Here is a 22556-nt window from a genome sequence, read left to right on the forward strand (position 1 = left end):
CAGAACAGTTACATAATAGCTGTGTAAACAATGTCAGCTTGAAATGTAGACATCATGATTTCTTACTAGCTACTTTTCTTGATGTATTACAACCGCAAAACACACTGCCTGGCCCCCTCTCTTCCTAAAGTTTACTTCCAGCTCTGCTTTTGGGGTCTTCTCTCCTGGGCTTCCCCATCCTTTCCCAATAAAGCTCTCCCCTTCATTATGCAGACTCATCCTCAACTTTTAGGCAAGTTCTACTTTTCCAAAGATGCTGTAGGCTTCAGTCAACAGTGTCATCTATCCCAAGATCACATTTGCCCCTTCTTCAAAGTGACTTTAATAAATCACCTTCCTTGGAATCACAGCTATAACTGCTTTTAAGAACTGGCAGAGGTCTTATTAGTTCAGTTTTTTTTTTCCTTAATCCTTCTCTCACCCAACTCTGTGGAAGGGAGAATGGAAAAGATTTTTATTTCTCATATAAATTATATCACTCTCTTGAGGGGTCAGGAATAGCTTAATCATTTTGGGTTTTAATAACATTTTTCCTCTGAGATACAATTCCTTAAACCCAATTTTCCTCATTGTAGCTGTTCTTTTTGGGGAGGGAAATCACTAGATTCTTATTAGGCTTTGTTTTCACATTGGCAAAATTGAAAGATTACAGTATGTATCTCCAGGACCCCATATTTGTTGATATTATGAAATCTTTTGACCATAATTGTTTAGATTTATTTTTTCTTTAGCAGTTTATCTACAGTTTTCATTTCCAGTTAATAAAAAAATAAGTCATGTATTTTTCTTATTTTGAAGTGAACAGATGAATGAAAACTCTAATATCCTTTTATTTTATTCTTTCTACCTAATTAGTCAATTCTCTAAGGAATGTCTGTTTTAGAACTTCAGAATCTTAGTTTGAGAGCTAAATGCATCACTCATAGATGTTTATTTGAGAACCACTATTAAGTCCTTCTGACCTTTAGTTTTTTTTAATTATAAAAGAAATTTTTAAAATTATAATTATAAAAGAGAACAGTAAAGACAACTACCTCATGGGGTTACTGTGAGGAATAAATTAGATTATTTAAGTGAAAAGAATTTGTAGATTGTAAGGCATCATCAAATGCTAATTCATTTGAAAGGATGAAGGAAGTAGAAATTGAGAAAGATAGAGGAGAGTTATGTTTTTAAGCACATTTTGCATCACTAGTTTGTGGAGATAATTTATTATCTACTAGAGACAAAAAAAAAAAAACACCTGAATCTTTGATTACATGCACAGAAGTGTATTGAGGTGGATACATAATATATTAGTTTGCTGTTTTCAAAATGTTTAACATGAAGCATTATGAATGATGTGGAGGAAAACAATTTTAAAAACTTTGAGGGCAATATTTATTACCACAATCTACCTTAAGAACTATTTTTAATATAAATAGCCACACAATTTACTATTTTTTAAATCTATCTATGGAATTTGTATTTAGATCAGGTTTTCTGATTAAACCTATTATATATATATGTGTGTATATATATTCTACTATATATATAATGTACAACATGTAATATATAATTGAAAATAAAACATGTCCAATGTCTTAACAATAGAAGAAAATGATTCATATTGCCACAAAACTGATCATTGGTTATGTGCCTTCCTCTTGTCTCAGTTGTTGGCAATGTATTACCTCAAGGGCAGGAGTTGGTTTGTTTGATTGACATGTACTGTACAGCACAACACTGCCTATTAAGTAAACGTATTGGTATGGAGAAATATGGAGGAAAATCACAGATGCATGGATTTCTGTTCACTTTTTAAAGTCAGCCTTATCAAGAAATGAAAATCCAGACACTATTGAGTTGCCACATTGTTTCTTATTTTACACGTATCTTTATTCAGTTCTTCAAATGTTAAATTTCACAAAATTTTAAACTGAAAAACACCAAGTATCAAAGATAGCTGTTGGAGACATAAATAGAGTATAAGTTATTGCCTCAATGCAAGAAGACAGTGTTGCCTGGCCCCTAAATGGTTCCTGTCCTTGACATCCTATGGCACTACTCAAAATGACGATGGTGAATTTCCTTTTCTTTTTTTTAAATTTTATTGTTGTTTGATTACAGTTATCTACATTCCTCCCCCACTCCCCCCCATCCTAGCCAAACTCACCTCCCTCCCTTGTTTCCACCCTCCCCCTTGGTTTTGCCCATGTGTCCTTTTTAGTAGTTCCTGAAAACCCTTCCCCGCTTTATGCCTTACCCCCCTCCCTTCTGGTTACTCTCAGATAGCTCTTAATTTCAGTGTCTCTGGTTATATTTTGTTTGATTTTTTTCTTTTGTTGATTATGTTCCAGTTAAAGGTGAGATCATATGGTATTTGTCCCTCCTAAGTGCCCATCAGTAAATGAGTGGATCAAAAAAATTGCGGTACATTTACACAATGGAATACTACACAGCAGAGAGAAGGAAGGAATGACAGCAGGGATGGAACTGGAGAGCACTATGCTAAGTGAAATAAACCAGGCAGTGAGGGACAAATACCACATGATCCTTTTCTTTCCATAAGTCTTCAAATGGCTTTGACCCGTGCTTGAGTACCATTCACTATTGCGCTTGCCCAATAGCCTTGCCTAGTCGAGCACCCCCAGCTGCCTGAGGTTGTCACTCTTCTTGTGCCCAACTTTTTCACATTCCCTCACATCTCTGCTGAAACCATTGCTCTTTTTCTTAACTAATCTTCCTCCAGGACTCTGGAATTTATCCCTTCATACAAAGTCAGGCACTTGGTTTAATTACTCCTGCTTTCTTTTTCTAATATATACATCTTAACTTTCTTTTTAGTGATTTCTCTTTGACTAATAAAGGTGTTTTACTCTCTCCAATTAAAAAATGACAAAATCAGAGCACACTATATATTTTCTTTGGCCTGTCTTCATTGCCCAGTGTGATATTTGAGTCTTTTCTTTCTTAAACTTGTCTTTTCCCTTCTTCACAATGTCCATTCTGGATTCAGCCTTGAGTCAATTCACATCTTCCAAAAAGCCAACTATAAGACAGAATTAAAGGTGCAAAAGATTTATTGGGAAATGCTTGTGATGGACAAAGGGGAGGGAGCAAAAGTAAGTGGGATGACCCTTCAGGCTGTGACACAAGCCTTTCACCCCTGAGGGGGGAAAGAATGGAAGAAAGAGTGCATACGAAAAGCCTCAGATTGCCAGGCCATTTGAGAAAACCTCAGCCACACCAAGGGATATCCAGAACAAAGAATGCATTAGAAGAGGCCCAGGTCAGGGTGGACTGGCCAGCTCTACACCCCCACAGTGCTGGCGGCTGATTGCTCAGTCTACAAGAAACTGAGCACCACACTTATATCACAGGTACCAGTCACTCTGGTGAACTTAACTTTCTTAAAGCTTACAAATGATGATTAGACTGTCTTCTCTATATTTTCCACTTTTGACAAGCTACTTCGTGTAGATCAGCAAAAGTTATGGTTCTTCAGTGTGACTCACCACAACAGCTATCTGTGTCACCGGACTTACATGGTTACAGTCATTCACAGGTTTGTTCTTTCACCAGTGGGACACAAGCCTCCCCAGTGTTCGTAACTGCAGAAATTGCCACTCAGTATTAGTTTATAAACATGCAAAATATATTTTAAAATCTGAAAATCTTAATAACAATACATAGTGCTGATATTTCTTGGCATGCCTAGTATGTGTCAGGCACTGCTCCCAGTATTTTATGTTATGACTTTTTAAAATCTGTATTATTACCCTTTACAGTAGATTCTGGTAGTGTTGATACATAACAGAAGGTGATACAGAAGTGCAGAGAGGTTAAGTAAGTCCTTTAAGACCACACGGCTAGGAAGTGGTTAAACTAGGATTCAAACCCATTCCTCTCCAGATCCCACACAGCCAGTATATTTCCTGTACCACTTCTCTATAAAATAGTTAATGGTAAAATGTTGACCCAATGTCTATTTTAAAGCATATGCATTATGCAACGATATTTTTCTTCTGTCTTTCAGGTCCCTGCATTCCTAATCCGTGCCATAATGGAGGAACCTGTGAAATAAGTGAAGCGTATCGAGGGGACACATTCATAGGCTATGTTTGTAAATGTCCCCGAGGATTTAATGGGATTCACTGTCAGCACAGTAAGTTATCCACGGTCATTGTGCTTTCATTCTTATTGATTGCAAAGTGTACAAGCCATTATCATTCTTGTTTGTAGTAGAATAATAGCATCTTTGAGCAAAGAGCCCTGGCCGTGGGCTGCTTCTCTCACATGAATACACCACTTTCCAGCCAAGGTCTCTTGGACTGCCAGTCCCCATGTGGCAGGGAGCTATCCATCTTTTGCTGTCCTTTCCATTAGTGTTTAGCCACACTTGCAAAATGTTACTCTTTATATTAAACTGATACCTGTCTCTTTCTTTCATACTTTCCCTGACACTACATTCTTCAATCTTTCCAGATATAATTCTGTGGACTAGGTTCAGACATGATACCCAGAAAGGAAAACACCCCCACCACCCTATGTAGAAGCCAGTTTCCTTCTTCTTAACGTATTGGTATTTTTAGCATGAAAATCTTTGAAAGTTCAACAAATGTGATATTTGCACTTCTCTTTTTTATCCGCATTCTTATTTATCCTGGGAAGTTAAATGAAATATTTCCACTTGTGATGATTTCTTCTCAGAAGTAAAGCTCAACATAAATGCCAAGTGAGTGCGTGGGTCTTTAACTTCTATAAGCTTTCAGCAAGCAGGGAGGCCACACTGAACTATAAGCTGTCAGGGCAGGTTCTTACAGAGGCCGCAACTTGTTGAGTCTTGATGGAGGGATAGGGTGTTGATCGGAGGGTGGAGAACAGGGGAGTGGATGGCACATGGTGGGAGGTAGGAGGATTGGAGCCCTGAATAGTGGTAATTAAGACCATGGTATCAGGAAGGAGTAAGCCAAAGCTGGATATCTCAGCCAGAGCCAGATTTCCAAATACCGGTAAAAAATACATTATGTTTCCTGGCTCTGAGACTTTGAGGCATTTCATACTTTTCTGAAGACTTGTCATTACTAGGAGATTATAGAATTCCTGTAGAAGTCTGTTAAAGGACAAAGAGCATTTGTGTTCCTTACATTTGGCATTTGTAATTGTCTCTAAGAGCTCAGATCACCAATGAGGAACTGCGAGGCTGCTGATTTTCTCAGCTTGGGTCTTTAGTTGCTAAGGCTGATTCTTCCATATTGTAGCATCACTGTTCAGCCTTCATACATGAATACCTCAACATATCCCCAGAAAGACGGAGATGGGAGCCCAGAATCCTGGTTGCCTTTTATTTGGTCTGCATTCACTCTATCCCATGAAGACAGTGGTGGTACTAACTTACTTATTAACAAAAATACACAGTGTGTCAAAGCAGTGCCCAGAGGGAGACAGCCTAGCTACCCAGCTTGAGCTCCTCCATTCAGAGTGGCAAGCATGCAGTGTGCGCGCGCACACACACACACACATACAGAGGAATCCCCCCTTGAAATGGGAACAGAATTTTCTGAATCTTGGGCTGATTGCCCAAGGTTCAGAGTCAGGAATTGCACTTAAGGGTCACATCATCCTAACTTTCTCTTTTCTGTGCTATAGGATCTCAGAAGGGAGAGGGTAAATGTACACAAAGGCAGATTCTTACTGTCAGGAATTCTTAAGAAGACAGCATCTGGAAGGCATGTGTAGACCCGAATGCCACTTAAATATTGCATATTTACTAGCCCTTTCATCCCATCCTACTGCTGATGTCAGTGTGAAGTTGGGGTTGGTCCTTAAACCAGAGGCTGAGAAACTCCAAACCTAAGTTCCAGCTAATAATACCTGCCTAACAACATGAAATTGTTTTCACATTTCTGGGTTTTGTTTTCTTCATGTTGTGAAGAAATGTTTAGTTTCAGTTATCTTTAGTAGCCTAGAAGACATCAGGTCCTCATGTGTTTTTCCCAGTGTAAGTGAGGCTGACTCCCACATATTGGCTGGCTGTGAGTTCTTTCAACAGAATGATCAGGTTTGGAGAAATAGAACAAATCATTCTTGTCCCCATTCTCCACACACAATAGAAATCCAAATCTTTGCTCTCATAGCTTACACCATATTCAAATAAGCTCATTAATACAAATAATTGTGTTGAATTTCAAGGCTTATTTTAAAGCACAAAGAAACCCTCCCCATTAATAGCAGCTGGTCCCCATCAAAACCTTAAACCTATGGTAGGAATTGCATTAGAAAGCCCTAAGCTGAGCACATCAATTCAGAACTGGGATTTTGTGCTCACTGTCCTCTGAAGTGCGTCACTATTAGAAGCCACAGAGAATGGAGAGAAAAGAACTGGATTTGGAATCAGAGACCTGGATTTGAGACCTGACCTTTACAGTTATTGGATAAGTGACCTTGAGCCAGTCAAATGACCTTTCTTCAATTGAAGACATATAAATGGAGGAATTTACTAGAAATGGATTATCTTTGTTTCACACAGGTGAAGAGGGTATTATAACTAAATGGGTGGCTCGCTTACCGTACAAAGGTTAACAAGCCTTCCACTTTATAGATGAAATTGAAAAGGATTATATATTGGAAAGGCAGATGTAGAAGTGCTGGCAGCCCTGAGAGCTTTTCTAGATGGGGGAAAACAAAAGTACCTCTTGCTTTTTTAAGATTTGTTTATTTATTTACTTTTGAGAGAGAGAGAAAAGGAAGGAGAAAGAGAGGGAGAGGAACATCAATGTGTGGTTGCCTCTCATGTGCCCCCTACTGGAGGCCTGGCCCTCAACCCAGGCATGTGCTCTGACCTGGAATTAAACTAGCAATCCTTTGGTTCACAGACCCATGCTCAGTCCACTGAGCTACATCAGCCAGGGCAAAAGTAGCTTTTTTAATCCTTTGCAAGAACTGCTAGATATTTGGGTTTGTTTATCCCAGTGGTAATATTTTTATGCCATGAACATGCTCTAAAGCTTTGTTGCTCAAGGTGTGGCTATGCATCAGCATTGCCTGGAAGCTTGTTAGAAATGAAAATGATCAGGTGCCACCTCAAACTAACCACAGTGATCCCCTGTCAACATCCATGCATTTTAAAATTTGAGAAATACTGTCCAGAGGTCCAGGGCTTTTGGTGCTAAAAGTAATCATCTCATAGACTAATATAGCAATTTTTGTGTTCAGTTTCATAACAGTAATTATAGCTAAAATATTTATTGTGGATTTTGCAAATCAAAAATGTATTGAAAAATCAATGAAAGTGAGAGCTAAGCAAATATAACAAAAACATTTCTCTTGGGAAAAGAACTTTTAAAAGTGCTTCTGGCGTTCATGTGTGGGGGAGCTATTTTATTTAGTTCCATATGACAGAATGTGAATTATATATCTTTTGAAGTATAGATAAAGAACTTTAAGTTTCATAATACAGAATAACAAATATTCAACACATACTTAATATAGTTTAATAATTATTTTGTCAATATGTTACAAATTTTTAAAAAGTTTTCAGTGCCAGCATTAATATTACTCACTATGCTTTTTAAAAAATAGTAAATATTAGTTTTTAGAACATTTTTTGGTTTTAAGAAACATTGAACAGAGAATTCCCACATAATTCACCCCCTACTTTATTTGCTCTATTAACATCTCATTAAAATGGTATATTTGTTACAATCAATAAAACAACATTAATGCATTATTATTAAAGGTCATAGTTTATATTTGAGTTCACTATTTACGTTGTATAGTTCTTTGGTTCTTGAAAAATATATAATATCACACACATATCCACAATAACTTCATAGAGAATGGTGTCATGGACCTAAATGCTCCACCTGTCCATCCCTTCTCTCCCACTCCCCACCCCTGGGCAACCACTGATGCTTTTCTGACTATCTCTATAGTTTTACTTTTAGAGAATATCACATAGTTGGGATCCTACACCATGAAACTGGAATCATATAGTATGTAGACTTTTCCCAACTAACTTCTTTCACTTAATTATATGCATTTAGGGTTCTTCCATGTCTTTTTGTGACTTGATAGCTCTTTTTGAAAAAGCTGTATAATATTTTATTTTATGGATATACCACAGTTCATTTATTTGTTCACCTATTGAGGAAGATTTAATTGCTTCCATTTGGGACAACTATGAGTAAAGTTGCTATGAATATTCATGTGCAGGTTTTGTGTAGACCTCAGTTGTCAACTCATTTGTACAAATATCTAGAAGTGTGATGGCTGGATCATTTGGTAAGAGTACATTCAGTTTTGTAAGAAACTGCCAAACTGCCTTTCAGAGTGGCTGTGCCATTTCATACACTTATTAACAATGAATGAGAGTTCCTGTTGTTCTATATTTTCAATAACATTTTTGTCAGTGTTTTGGATTTTAGCCAGTACATATATTTTTGTGGTAATGAAAATAGCATGAGATTATAACTTTATAAGACTAGTAATAACTAGCAGTAGTTTTTATAAGGAATTGCCAAATTATACATATTCTTAAAATGCCATACAATGATGTGAAACCTATGTACACACATAGGCATGTATGAGGTCTAACCAGAAAAAGTCCAGCAATTGTTAATATAATGAGAACGGTTTCTGTGGCACTGCTATAGCCTGGCAGCCAAGGAGAGTGGCCTGGAATGCACATGTGTGAACAATGATGACTTCACTGTACTAGTCAGTGGGGGTAGTACACATCATAGAGTGAGCATATGTACTATGTGGCCATCACATTCAAAATGACTGAGTAGAGCAACAGATCTGCATCATAATTTGTGTTAAGCTTGAACATTCCTCTGTGGAAACTATTCAAGTGATTCAGAAGGCCACGGCTACGGGCAACTGGTGACTGGCAGCTTCATCACATCAATGCACTCATTCATACAGCACATCTCATGCAGTTTTTTTGTGAAACATCAAATCACCCACATTACTCAGCCCCACTACAGTTCAGATTTGTCACCTTGCAATTTCTGGCTTTTCCCAAAACTAAAATCACCTTTGAAAGGGAAGCGATTTCAGACTGTTGATGAGATTCAGAAAAACATGATAGGGCAGCTGATGTCAATTGGGAGAACTATGTGAAGTCCTGAAGTGCCTACTTTGAAGGGGACTGAGGCATCATAGACATTAGATAATGTTTCTTGTATCTTGTATCTTCTTTAATAAATATCTCTACTTTTCATATTACATGGCTGGATACCTTCTGGACAGACCTCGTAAATACATGTATGTGTATGTTTGTGTGTAGGTGAGTATAATTATAAGATGTAAGATAACAAATGAAATAAACACCAAAATTGTTTAGAGTTTAAACTTTTCAAAGGCATTTTAAGCAATCAGTTTTCTGTTAGAAGCCACATTTGGGGCTGGCTAGAAGTAATTATATTTTATTTGTTGCCTGGTAACAAATCTAAGGCCTTAGGAAAGGACCATTTCTTTAATACCAGAACTCTTTGCCTCTCTTACTGGGGATGGCATTCTGTGCATTCTTCCTCACCTACAAATAGTTCTGTGATCTTCGATTCTTTTTAAGAGCATATTTTCAAGCCCTGGCTGGCGTAGCTCAGTGGATTGAGTGCAGGCTGCGAACCAAAGTTTCACAGGTTCGATTCCCAGTCAGGGTACATGTCTGGGTTGCAGGCCATGACCCCCAGCAACCGCACATCGGTGTTTCTCTCTCTCTCTCTTTCTAGCTCCCTTCCCTCTCTAAAAATAAATAAATAAAATCTTAAAAAAATAGCATATTTTCTTGGTTTCTATGCTTTGAGGAAAGAGAACTATTCTAGGTGCCCACCAAGCCCTGAAAGAAAAAAAGAAAGGGTCCATCGTATCAGATTAGCTAAAGATAATATGCTTTCTAGTCCCTTTGCCCACTGAGAAAGATGGCCAGGAAAATACAGAATCTAAAACACTCTTCTTTGTTTAATTTGATAACTATTATAGAACAGCTTGGTGTCCCTTTTGTACTATTGATTAATGGATTCGTACATTCAACAAATATTTATTGGGGCCATGAGTCATTTTATTTTTGTAATTTACATGTTCCACTTTTTTCAGAGTTAGTGAGATTTGCTGTTTTGAAAGTCACTGCTAATTGGATTAATTATATATTTGGCAATTACATGTTTTCTCTGGTTGGTGGTGCTTGTTAAACATATGGAATCTGGTCCTACTTCAGCCCTATTGAATCAATATTCGGTACCCTGGGTGTAGTTAAAAGCATCTACATGATCCTTTGAGGCACCAACCTTGAGGACTACTAGCTTAATGAATGACCTTTGATTTCCAAATTATACTGGCAGAAGCATGCTGTTAGGGGAATAATTCGGAACTACACCTGTGTTTTTGATGTCATTCTATTTGGATCACTTGATGGAGAGTCATTTAGTGTTGAATAATTCTGTGCTTCAATTTTCTCACACAATAATTCAATTCAATTCAATTCAATTCAACAAACCCTGAGAACTTTACATTGCATTATATTCTAGAAATTGGAATTAATAATCCTTTTCCTTGTATTCCTATGCACAATGGATTAATATTTTAAAAACATATTTGGAATTGTTATTGGTTCTTAATTTTTCCCTTCCATGAGAAACATTTTAATTGTATTTTTTTAGAATAAAAATTGAGTGGGAAGCTCCATTTAGAGTCTTATGCTTTTCTATAAGAATTCCTCTCTTGGCCCTGGCTGACGTAGCTCAGTGAATTGAGCGCAGGCTGCAAACCAAAGTGTCGCAGGTTTGATTTTCAGTCAGGGCACATGCCTGGGTTGCAGGCCACAGCCCCCAGCAACTACACATTGATGTTTCTCTCTCTCTCTTTCTTCCTCCCTTCCCTCTCTAAAATAAATAAATAAAATCTTTTAAAAAAGAATTCCTCTCTTAACATCATTAATTCTAATAGTTAATCACTATTTTTTTAATTACTCTTTTTAATTTTTGCTTGATGTCCTCTTTATTTTAGCTTTTCCACTAGAGGATGAATTTGCCCTAATAAAGTATTCACTTCAAAAACTTCAACTGGAGTCATCACTGACACTGAAAACTTACATGTCACTTGCATGGGTTAAGTATAAAGAACTCTAAAACTTTCACAATAGACTCATCTCCAGCCTCAAAAGATTTGCTGACTGTGGACTGAGATTTCAAATTTTGCTGTTCACTGATATTTTTGCACATCATGATAGCTCCCTTATAGCTCCCTCTATAAGCTAAAGGTTCTTAAACTTGTACATATAAATCATCTGTCATTACACATGAATACCCCTCTTGCTCATTCACAAATATCCCAATTTAATAGATTTAATTTTGAACCCACTTCTGACTGTTAACAAGTACCTTAGTGAATCTTACAGTAATGATTCTAGAACACTGGTTCTCTGCCTTGGCTGCACATTAGAAGCAACTGGGGACCTATGAAAAATACTGATGCTTGCTTCCCACCCCAGAGATTCTTATTTAATTGATCTGGTGTATGGTCTAGGCATTAGGAGCTTTAAAACCTCCCCAGATGATTCTAATGTGCAGCCAAGGCTGGGAGTCTGTGTTCTAGAACCATACTGTGAAGAATTACTATGCCTTAAAGAAACTAAGCAGAGAAATACCCAAAGAGAAACCAAGCTTAAGATCACAAATGTAATCTCAACCTTATTGAATTCTGTTATTCAAGCTTTGCTTACTACAATAGAAACCATCTTACATCAAGAAACCTTAACCAATTGAAAGAATCAGGCCAGGAAGATGTTAACTTACTATTCTTAAAATATATATTCATTAATCTATCTTCAGTAGCCAGAGTTCCACGGCATTTTTATTTTCCTATTTTTATTCTTTGTAGAAGTCTCAGGAGGAACACTGTCCTGACAGAAGTATGTAATGGATATTTACACAGAGACAGTGTTCAAATACAGGCTGTTTGTGATTTTTGCAATGAAATACTCATATTCACAAACTCAAAATATTTGAAAATTGCTATTTGAATATCAGTTAAAACTTCTTTTTTCCCCATTACTAATTAAAAGAAATCTCATTGTCAGGCAAATCTAAACTCTGAACAGAAATGTGTTAAACAAATTGTACCAGAAGGTTATACTCATAAAGGTGGTGTATTTAAACCAGTAAGACTAACTTTCTGGAAATGATTCATCTGAGATTTTATAAGGGGCCTCTCCAGTAATAGAGATTGTACCACAAATACAGACTTTAAAAACTGTTACGTGTAATCCAAATTTCCCAGTTCTCCCAGCCTGTGGTGAGCTTAGCACAGATTTCCAAACTCCTGTTGCTACAGCTACCCATTCCATACTATTTGCCTCTGTAGAACCTCATTCTCCCCTGAAGTCCTCTCCAGTCCTGTGAGCAAATAATTCACTTAATTTACACATTGGACAAATATTCTGTGAGAGCTCGCTCACTGTTTTACCAGGCTGCCACACTGTTTAGGAACGAATACGAGCTCCTGGCTCTGCTGCTGGTCCCCCCTCGAGCACATGGCTGAGGCACAGGCTACTCTGCCTTCCGCTGGTGGCTGCCCAGGGAAGTGAGGCTGCACATCATCCAAGGGGACATCTGGACAAGTTGAGCCATTTTAAAGACTTTGGACTGTACTGTGTTTTTTGGGACTGGAAAACCATGTGACTTTTTCCAGAGAGCCCTCACAGTCTTTTACTTCTTAGCCTTCGTGCTTCCTGCCCTAAGAGCTCTTTTTCTCAGGGCTCACACTGACACCTCTGGGAGGTTGTAGGACAGGGGCTGTGGCCATACCTCTTATCCTCATATTTGCTGTCTCTCCCAGAGAGACTCTCTGCAGATTCATTTCACCACAATCAGTTATATAAACAGTAGCACCTATGCACCTGGGCACACACCTCCACAAGGCTCTGAAGTGCACTTATCCAACAAGTAGTATATGCTAATATCTGACTCTGTGCTAAGTACTGTTCTGGACATCGGGATACAGCACTGAATCAAGGCAACCAAGTTCCTGGTATAATAGGACTTCCATTCTAACAGGGAAAAGAGATAATAAAAACAACCACACATTTACTCTACAGCCCAGCAATTGCACTCTTGGGCATTTATCCCAGAGAAATGAAACTCAAGTTCACGCCAAAATCTGTATGTGGATGTTCATAGCAATTGTATTTATAATATCCCAAAGCTAGAATGGACCCAGATGTCCTCCAACCCAGATGTCCTCCATATGTGTATGTATACACACACATACACATATACATACACACTTATACATATATATCTACTGTGGAAATGTCATGACTCAGCAACACAAAGGAAGGAAGTATCTCCAAAAAATTAAGCTGAGTATGAAAAGCTAATCTCAAGAAGATATATACTAGATGATTGTAACTATATAATATTTTTGAAATGACAAAGTTTCTGAAATGGAGCACAGGGTAGTGGTGTGCAAGTGTTGAGGGTGAGGAGATAGAGGTGAGTGTGGTTCGGACAGACAGCATAAGGTGTCCTTGTGGTGTTGGCATGGTTTGGTGTATTGGCACAAACCTAGAGATGTGATCAAATTATATAGAATCACATTCACACAAGCAAGTAGAAGTAAAACTAGGGAAATTGATGGGTTATAGTATCAACATTTTAGTTGTGCTTTATATCTGCTTTGCAAAATGTTAAGTATTGAGGGTAACTGGGTAAAGATGGATCTCTATTATTTAGAACCTGCATAACAACCTACAATTATCTCAATATATAATTAAATTTAAAAAGGTAACTTAGTAGCAATATATAATAACAAGTAATGTCAAGTACCACTATATGTTGTAAGAATAGACTTGCAGCCGAGTTATTTTAGTGCCATTTTAGAGCATGGCCAAAGAACTTTTCTCCTATCATGTCTCCCTGAGCAGAGACGTGAATGAAGGCAGGGGGCCAGCCCGGTAACCAGATACAACAGCAAGCTTAGAGTCCTAAGAAGGGTGTGCTTAGAGCATGGTGAGCAGAGGAGAGGGGGCCAAAAGCAGACCTGAGCGTCAGTCAAGGAACAGGTGACGTAGGGTGCTGTAACCCATAGAGAGGACTTTTAATTTTACTGTAGTTGTAGGGGACACCTTTGGAGGGTGGACAGGACATGGAGTAACTTCTGTTTGGGTAATGACTTTGAGAATGGTGAAGAATAGGCCCTGTTAAGGGTAAGAAGGGAACACCTGAGACCAGCTGGGAGATGTCGGTGGCTTGGAGTGAGGTGGTCATGAGTACTTGGAAGAAGCTGAACAATGTTCAGATTTGGAAACTGGTTGGTGTGAATAACACTAGGACCGTATATACTTTTTTTGTTAATGAGTTGTATTTAGCATTATAATTTAAAAAAATTCTTGTCATAGTCCTGGGCAGTATAATATATTATTATAATTTCTAGTATTCTTTGTTACTGATTTTTGTTTCCTGCCTTTAACATCATCATTAGGATAAAATCTAGAACTTTAAATAAAAATGTATAATTTATACACAAATACATATATACATATACAATCAATACCTTAAATATATATTATGTTACTTAAGATACTGTATTTTCAAATTTTGATATTTTTGAAAGAGCCACAAGACTGGATATCTTTAGATATATTCTGTAGCTTTATCTTTTACACTGGCTGAGACTTAATATTAAAATACAATATATTTTAAAGAAAACACTATAATAGAAGTAATAGATAAATCAAAACTATTATAATTATATATTAACATATAATAATGACTATAAAAATAGAACATTTATATTTTAATTGGACATCTGGAAATCACAAATGCATTGAGAATATATTTACTAACAGCAGCTTTTAGAATATAACTTGATTGATTTTGTTCACAAGATTCCTAATTGATTTTGCAATCATGCCATAGTCTGTAAATTTAGAGAAATTTAAGTCAATATACTTTGGAAATAAATTATCCTTAGATATTCAAGAAGTTTTAATCACTTTATAAGATATATCTTAAATTAGAACATTTCTAAGATAATTTTCTCCCCAAACATGAAAGGACTGTCTTAGGGGTAAATGAACTACCTCTTTGTTTCTAGATTAAATGAGTACAGTTTATTTAAAACAAATGAATGTGAGAAATGGATTGAGAACAGAAAGGTAGAAGAGACCCAAACTTCAATTTCTTTTGTGCTATTAATAACTCATATGAACTTGAACTAATAATTATGTAAGCCTAGGTTTTTTTTATGTGTAAAATAGAAATAACTGGGCCCTATGCCCAATTTTAGATCCATGTTGTTCATTCTCAAGCAATTTAATATATGTTGTGGAATATATAGTTAGAAGTTCTGTATATCCTAAAATATCACTATTACTTCTATGATTGATTTGCAAAATACTTTTTTGTCTAATAATGGTAGAATAAATTGGTACCAAAATAAAACTAAAATAAATACTCATTTTATCTGAGCTAATTTTGCAGCAAAAAGGGTGGAACACTAGATGTCTTAAAAAGCAAAGTTTTGTAATTAAGAGTACGTACCTTCTCAATAAGTAGGGGGAGAGGGAGGAAGAGATGAAGGAAGAGGAAGAGAGGAAGAGAGCTATTATTTTAGTGGTCTGCTTTCCTATAAAACTTCATAGAAGAGCTTCCTGTGTTTCCGTGTTTCCTGTATTCCTACATGCTCTTTGATTGCTCAAAGACTATATCTAGATTCTGATCATCTCTTATGCCTCCAATTCTTCCTGAAGACACTACTATCCAGTATGACATGCTCTTAATGATTGGGCTTGGATTGAGGGGGTCACAAGGACTTGGAAGAAGCTGAATAATGTTCCAATATGGACAATAATTTGAAGTGAATTACACTGGGGCCATAAACACTTTTGTGCTGCCTTTACACTTGTCCCTAGTCTATTTTCAGAATAGCAGCCAGAGTGATCTGTCAAGGAACATGTATAGAGGACTCATGGACAAAGCCAACTCAGGTTAGGATTAAAGGTGGGTGTTGGTGGGTGGTGTGGGGGAGAGTGGGAGTGGGGTGGGAATGGAGACAACTCTACTTGAACAACAATAAAAAAGGAATGAAAATAAACACAAATGATATTGTCATTCTGTGTATGAAGCCCTCCATGGTTCCCTATTTCACTTGAAGTAGATTCCAGGGTTTTATAGTGGACAAACCGAGCCTGACACATTCTGTGTCCAGCCCTTCCCTACCTTAGCCCCAGCTCTGCTCCATCCTCCTGAATCTGCTGTGGCCACAGTGTCCTCCTTGTTCTCCAAACATGCCAAGCTTGAATCCAGTCTGGGGCCTCTGCCTGTGTTCACTTACCTGGCCTCTTCCTAGAAAGCTGCAAGGTTATCTCTCTCATTCTTTTTTGTTACATCTTTGAACAAGTGATAATTCTCCAGAGTACCCTTCTCCAACTCCCTCAGGTAAAATGTAATTTTGTAAACTCTTTCTCCACCATCTCTTGACTCTCCATTCTTTTGCTCTCCTTTATTATTTTTAACACTCCTAACTACCTGACCTGTATTCATTGTTGTCATTCTCTCCTTGAGAAAGTAAGCTTCCTAAGTGCAAGAACTTGATTTGTTTTGTTTTTGCTCAATACTCTATGCCTAAAAAAAGCTCCTAGTAGGTGCTCAATAATTGTCTATTAGATAAATGAGTAACTCAACCACTAGTCTGTTAACAAATTAACCCATTAGGGTATCATCTACTAGGCTGCATCTTCCATGATGCTGGGCTCTATGAAAGACAAAAACAAGCCAACAAAAGCCTCTAGGAAACACCGTATGCTGTCAATAGCTTATGAAATTAGTGTGGGTAAGACTACTGCTTTGTCAAAGAAGACTCCTATGGCAAAATAAGTTTGAGAACATTGTACATTTTTTTTTCCTTTTGGAAATTAACAGTCTTCATTAGCTATTGAAATCTCTGGGAAGCTTGGCATTTTATAAAAAAAGACAGATGAATAATTGTTAGATGATTTTAAACTTCTTTCATATTGTTGAATTCTATTGCCTGGAAGAGAGGGCAGTGAAAGTGACCTCATACGATCAGATGGAGAAGTTAATCTTGACACAAAGGAGAGAGAACAAATGTAAACGAAGTGAGGTAGAGAGTTATTGCCAAATGAATGGTAAATATGCTGGAGGCAAGGGTGAGGTGAGGTTGAAGATTAATTCAGGGATTTTTCTGTCTGTACATATGCACATTTTAATGCAAGTACACATACGGAGGGATGTCCATCTTGCCTCCTGTTTGGAAGCATTGATTCAGCACTTATAATTTTATCTAGAAATAGTGATTATGTTAATGTCACACTTCCTGTGGTGGCTTCTTTGTCTGAGAGATAAAGGAGTGATGAGTGATGTTTTGCATTAAGATCATCTAGCAAGCCACTTGTCACTTTTTCTACTAGACTCTGATGTTATTTGTGGTTTCCCATCAGCACAGTTTTTCTTAAAGTTGCCTTTCTAAATACACCTTCTTACCAGCATGGTCCATTGTCTGCTGCCTGTTCCCACTTGTGTGTGCTTCATGATGTGTTGCTTTTGAGAAAACTGAGGTCCTTCATGAGCTGCATGCACACAGCCCAGGCAGTGGATACTTCAAGAGTAATATTGTGAGGCAGGAGCCAGCAGCTCTCAAAGAAGACTGCAACACAAGAGTTACCCTTGTGGGAGAACTGGATCCCTAGAACCTGTAGTCTCATGTGAAAAGTAAGCACAGTAGAAGGTGATTCTGTCACAGATCAGATGGCTCTGAATATGTGACTTTCCTAGAACTGTGCCAGTTGTGGGGTTGCTTTCAGAGTTCAAGGAGAGAACTCTGTGCATCATCTGGTAGGAGAAAAGTACATGTGAATAATTGAATGCAGAGTTCTTGTATCTGCCTTGTCTTGTACATATTAGATTATGAATTTTGTAAGGGCAGGAGTCTAGCTGTCTGTTTCCTTTGCTGGCCTCACATCGCAAGAGGCACAGTTAAAGGTAGCAGCACTGCAAGCTGATCCTGATCACTTGCCAAAGCCTGGCCCTGACCTAACTTTCCTACTTTATTTCTATATTCCCCTTTATATATCAATACTTTACTTAAGTTAGCTGCTTGCCATCCTCCTTCACATTCCTTTTAAAAAATATATTTTGCTTATTTATTTTTTAAAGGGAGGAGAAGGAAAGGAGAAAGAGAGAAATATCAATGTGTGATTGCCTCTCGTAAGCCCCCAAATGTCCAGCAGCACAAATGGGGTACCTGGCTGGCAACCCAGGCATGTGCCCTGATGGAGAATTGATCTGGCAACCCTTTTGGTTGTGCAGACTGGCACTCAATCCACTGAGCCACACCAGCCAGGGCAACGTTCCTTGATGGTGCTTTGTGCTGCTGTTGCGTCCTCTATTACTCGCTCAGCCATCACACCAGGCCGGGACCCTCCAGGAGCACTTCCATGAGCCCCCTCCTTCCTCAAGCAAGAAAACCCCCTACTTTCTACCTCCTGTACTACTATTTCTTCTTTCTCTGTACCTTGCTTTGCATTTATTTGGGTATTTCTCATCACTACAGGTAGCTTAAAGATAACTTCCACCTGAGTCATGCTAACCTGAAACTATGCCTTGTACTTAGCAGATATTCAAACATATTTGGTAAATAATGAATAAGTGAATGACCAGTAAGAGTTCAGCAAACACTTGCTTATGTTTGACAACCAATAGAGAAACCTAGAGGAAACCATGGTGAACTGCAGCAGAGATCATTGCAGTTTTGACTCTTGCACCAGTCCTGCTGAGGTTACTTGCCCCATTTAGCAGGGCAAATAGCAGGGCTTGCCCTATTCATGTGTCTGGTTTTGTTTTGTTTTGTTTTGTTTTTGTTTGTTTTTAGAGAGTGAGAGAGAAGCGTCATTGTGTGGTTGCTTCTTGCACACTCCCTACCAGGGACCTGGCCTGCAATCCAGGCATGTGCCCTGACTGGGAATTGAACTGGCGACCCTCTGGTTCACAGGCTGGTGCTCAATCCACTGAGCCACACCAGCCAGGGCTTTTTTTTTTATTTTAATGTGTCTGCTTTGTATACCAATTTGTTCTTTATATCTAGCAAGGTGTTGTCACGCAGGTGAATGAATTTTTTGTATTATCTGTGTGATTTATATATTTCATATAAATTCAGGGAAGCACAGGTGTCCTTTTTGGAGGTACAAAGATGTTCTAATGTTATTGGATACTGGGACCTGTAAAAGCTATTTTGCTTGTCTGACACAGAAAAACATAATGTTCACATTCAGTAAGTATTCTATTTTAGGTCCCTATTGCTCCCACTCTACAGTATGGTTTTGGATATTGTTTTTATTTTCAACTATCTTAAAAAGTAGGCATTTTACTGCAAGCTGTTTAACAGCTTTGTAAAATAAGCAGGATATATGTTAAAAATAAATAATTATTTCAAATTCTTTCCAATTGGCTCTGCACATGTAATGAGAACAGCAAAGCATAGTGCAGCACACACAGCAGTAAAGCTGAATCCCTTATGATCAGCTCCAGAGGTACAAGTCAGCCTTTTTCACAGGCAAGCAATTACTCAGATTTCTATGGAGCTGTGTATAAATGGTTCACCTAATTTAAATAGAGTAAACAATGTATTCCACTTAAAAAGTTAATAAGGTATCATTTTGGTGACAGCATGGCTAGCATTTTCTAGAATGATTTCTGTGTTTTCATTTAGAATGAACATCATTGTATATCTGTGATTCTACACATAAAAAAAAACTTTCCATGTGTATTTTTCTAAAAAAGATGACAATGTCATCTTTGTCAAAGATGACAAAAGATGACATGTTAATATGTTACTACCAACATTACCCTAAATTATGTACTAGATGAACTGACTCAGAGTGGCTGGTTATCTCTACAAAAACTGGTTAATCTTTTAAGCTTGCTTAATTAAGTTCCTGGATTATCAATTATTTTTTAATTTATAAAATCATCTAAGGTATTTAGTATAGTACTGTGTTGATGATCTTATACATCAAAAAAAAACTAAACAAACCTGAAATTTCCTTATTTCCTTGGGGATAATTTAACTTATAATGAGCTCTATTTTTTAATTGATATTTCAAAGTTAAAAATAAAATAACATGTCAATTTCTCTTTGCATATAGTCGAGTAAGAATGTAAATGACACTTTTATCTGAAAACATAGTCTTTTACTTTCTCCTCTAGAGACATTGAATTGAAGAAAAATATTTATTTCTGGCTATCTTTCTGCTGTAGTTTATGGCCTGCCATTCTCAAATGCTTCAGAGAATATATTTAAAATAAACCTCCTGGTAATTTTTTCTTTTTCATGAACTTTGGACATGATTTGATTTGATTATGTGAAAATAGAGTCACTCCTTGAGGTTTAAAATTGTTGCCCAACTTTTATTTTTAGTGTTTTCAAGTATAAAACTTAAGAGCCTTGGTGGATTTTAAAAGCAGACTCTCTTCTTTTCCCCAAATATTTCTGTTTGAAAAATATGATTGATGTTAAGTACCTCAGTAAGGAAAAAGAGACTACAGGAGATCAAAAAGAAATAAAACACTAAGATTTCCTTTTATTATTTGTAATGCCTTCTTATTTTCAATTATATACAAAACGGTGATTTTCACACCTGCCTGGGAGGTCATCAGGCTGTGACTGACCTGGTCCCCACCTGATACAAAGCAGGCCAGGGATTATTTGAAAAATAGGCTGCATTTCCAGAATATGGCAGAGAAAGAATATGTGTCATGTTTCCTAAAGGTCAGATGTGACCCAAAGCCAAGCAGCTGTGTCATTGTAAGAGGGATCGAGTCTAAGAAGAAAGTCTAGAGAAGTTCTCTGGCTCAAAGTATGGTGGTCCATGGGGAACCAGAAGGCAGAGCATAGTGACTTAGAGACGGCAGTTGGAGACAAGGAATTCCATGGATGAGGTGCCTGGAAAAAAAAAGACAAAACTGACCCAGGAGAGAATGCACCCATAATTGTACATCCAGCACTTCTAGGGATCACCAATGCCACATTTCCTCCTAAATAAACATCATTGAAAACTTGCATCTCATTTACTCTGATAATGAGAAGTCAAAATGCAATTTGAGAGTGGAGGATGTGCTGGAATGAGAGAGAAGCTATGAGCCGAACTCCCTTCCCAGCTCTTTCCTTGCTCACCACCAGAAAGGTCCCTTGCCTTGTGTTTTTCACATTGGAGACTTCACTCTAGACGTCCCCTTCCATCAACCCTCTCCAAGGGCAAGAAGTTAATGAGAGCAAAGGAATAAGAATACTTTATCCATTTCCAGCATACTGTGGCACCTTATGTTATCATTTTTAGTTACATTAGCCTCACCAAATCCACAATTGACTTAAAAAAATCTGCAGAGAAATGTGAGATTGAAGAAATTGCCAGTAACACGATAAGAGAAGAAAATGGCAACTACAGTTTCTTCTATTTTGAGCCAAGCAGAAAACATTATGAAATTAAGTAGTGCCAAACTAATCATATCTAACAGGGCATTATCACCACAAATTGATCAACATGATATATGATATATCTTTAGATCTACCATTATTAATGAGGAACTCACCAAGAGTGAATACCGTATTTTCAGATATTACTGGTATGTGGAAGGCAGCCATCACAATTAGGAAGATACTTTAAAAATGTTTATTGCAACTTTTCTCATTAAAAAATAGTTTATATGTTAGAATACAGGGTAGAGCAGAAGTAGGCTTACAGTTTTTTGTGTGGAAAATAATACAGTAAATAATAATACAAGAATAAACTTTGTGTTTCACATACCATTGTAAATCTACTTTCTCCACCCTGTATATATAATGTATTGATTTAGTAACATTTGTATGTAGTGTGAAAACAATTATACATACATTGGGAATGCATACCACTCCAGGGCTTTGAGACTATGGTTAGAAAAGACCCTTAGGAGTATCCATCCTGTGTGTGGCCCACAGACCACATGTGTCCCAGGATGGCTGTGAATATGGCCCAACACAAAATCATAAATTTACTTAAAACATTTTGAGAGTTTTTGTGATTATGTGTTATAATGTATTTAATGTGTGGGCCAAGATAACCCCTCTTCTTCCAGTGTGGCCCAGAGATGCCAAAAGGTTGGGCACCTCTGGAAAGAGTATTAGAGTTTTTTAAAGAAAAAATATACTTACAAAAAAGTAACTCATGTAAGCTTGCACTTGTAAGAGCAACAAAAACAATGAATGTCTTATTATTTATATGGTACCCATTCTCTGCTTCCAACTAAACCAAAAGGCACCATTTTCCCTATAAATTTGAAATCTGTTTATAATTATTGAAATAATACAAAACTTTATTAAGAGGGATTTATGCAGTCCAAGGAGAAATACTAAGACAATGTCTACTCTTTGGCTTTCATACAGTGATTTAGGATGAGCTTACTCATAAGTGCACTATTCATTTTTAATGGATACTTAGTTGCCTTTTAACATTTTTTGTTAATGGAATTTTCTACCAGTAATTTGTATTGCAGGGTGGCAGAAAGTGGCTCTGGAGA

At 37.3% G+C, this 22556-nt stretch overlaps 1 protein-coding gene across 2 annotated transcripts in view; it reads left to right on the forward strand.

Annotated features, from left to right (window-relative positions):
• Positions 1–22556, forward strand: part of EDIL3 (EGF like repeats and discoidin domains 3) — a 391270-nt gene that overhangs the window by 190921 nt on the left and 177793 nt on the right. For both annotated transcript variants that reach the window (XM_045848383.1, XM_045848384.1), the window contains one exon: positions 4019–4147. In XM_045848383.1, the coding sequence (XP_045704339.1) occupies positions 4019–4147 (129 nt within the window). The remainder of the gene's footprint in view (positions 1–4018; positions 4148–22556) is intronic.

Source organism: Phyllostomus hastatus, unplaced genomic scaffold (genome assembly GCF_019186645.2).
Source record: "Phyllostomus hastatus isolate PE091 unplaced genomic scaffold, TTU_PhHast_1.1 phas_contig_58, whole genome shotgun sequence".
Lineage (NCBI taxonomy): Eukaryota > Metazoa > Chordata > Mammalia > Chiroptera > Phyllostomidae > Phyllostomus > Phyllostomus hastatus.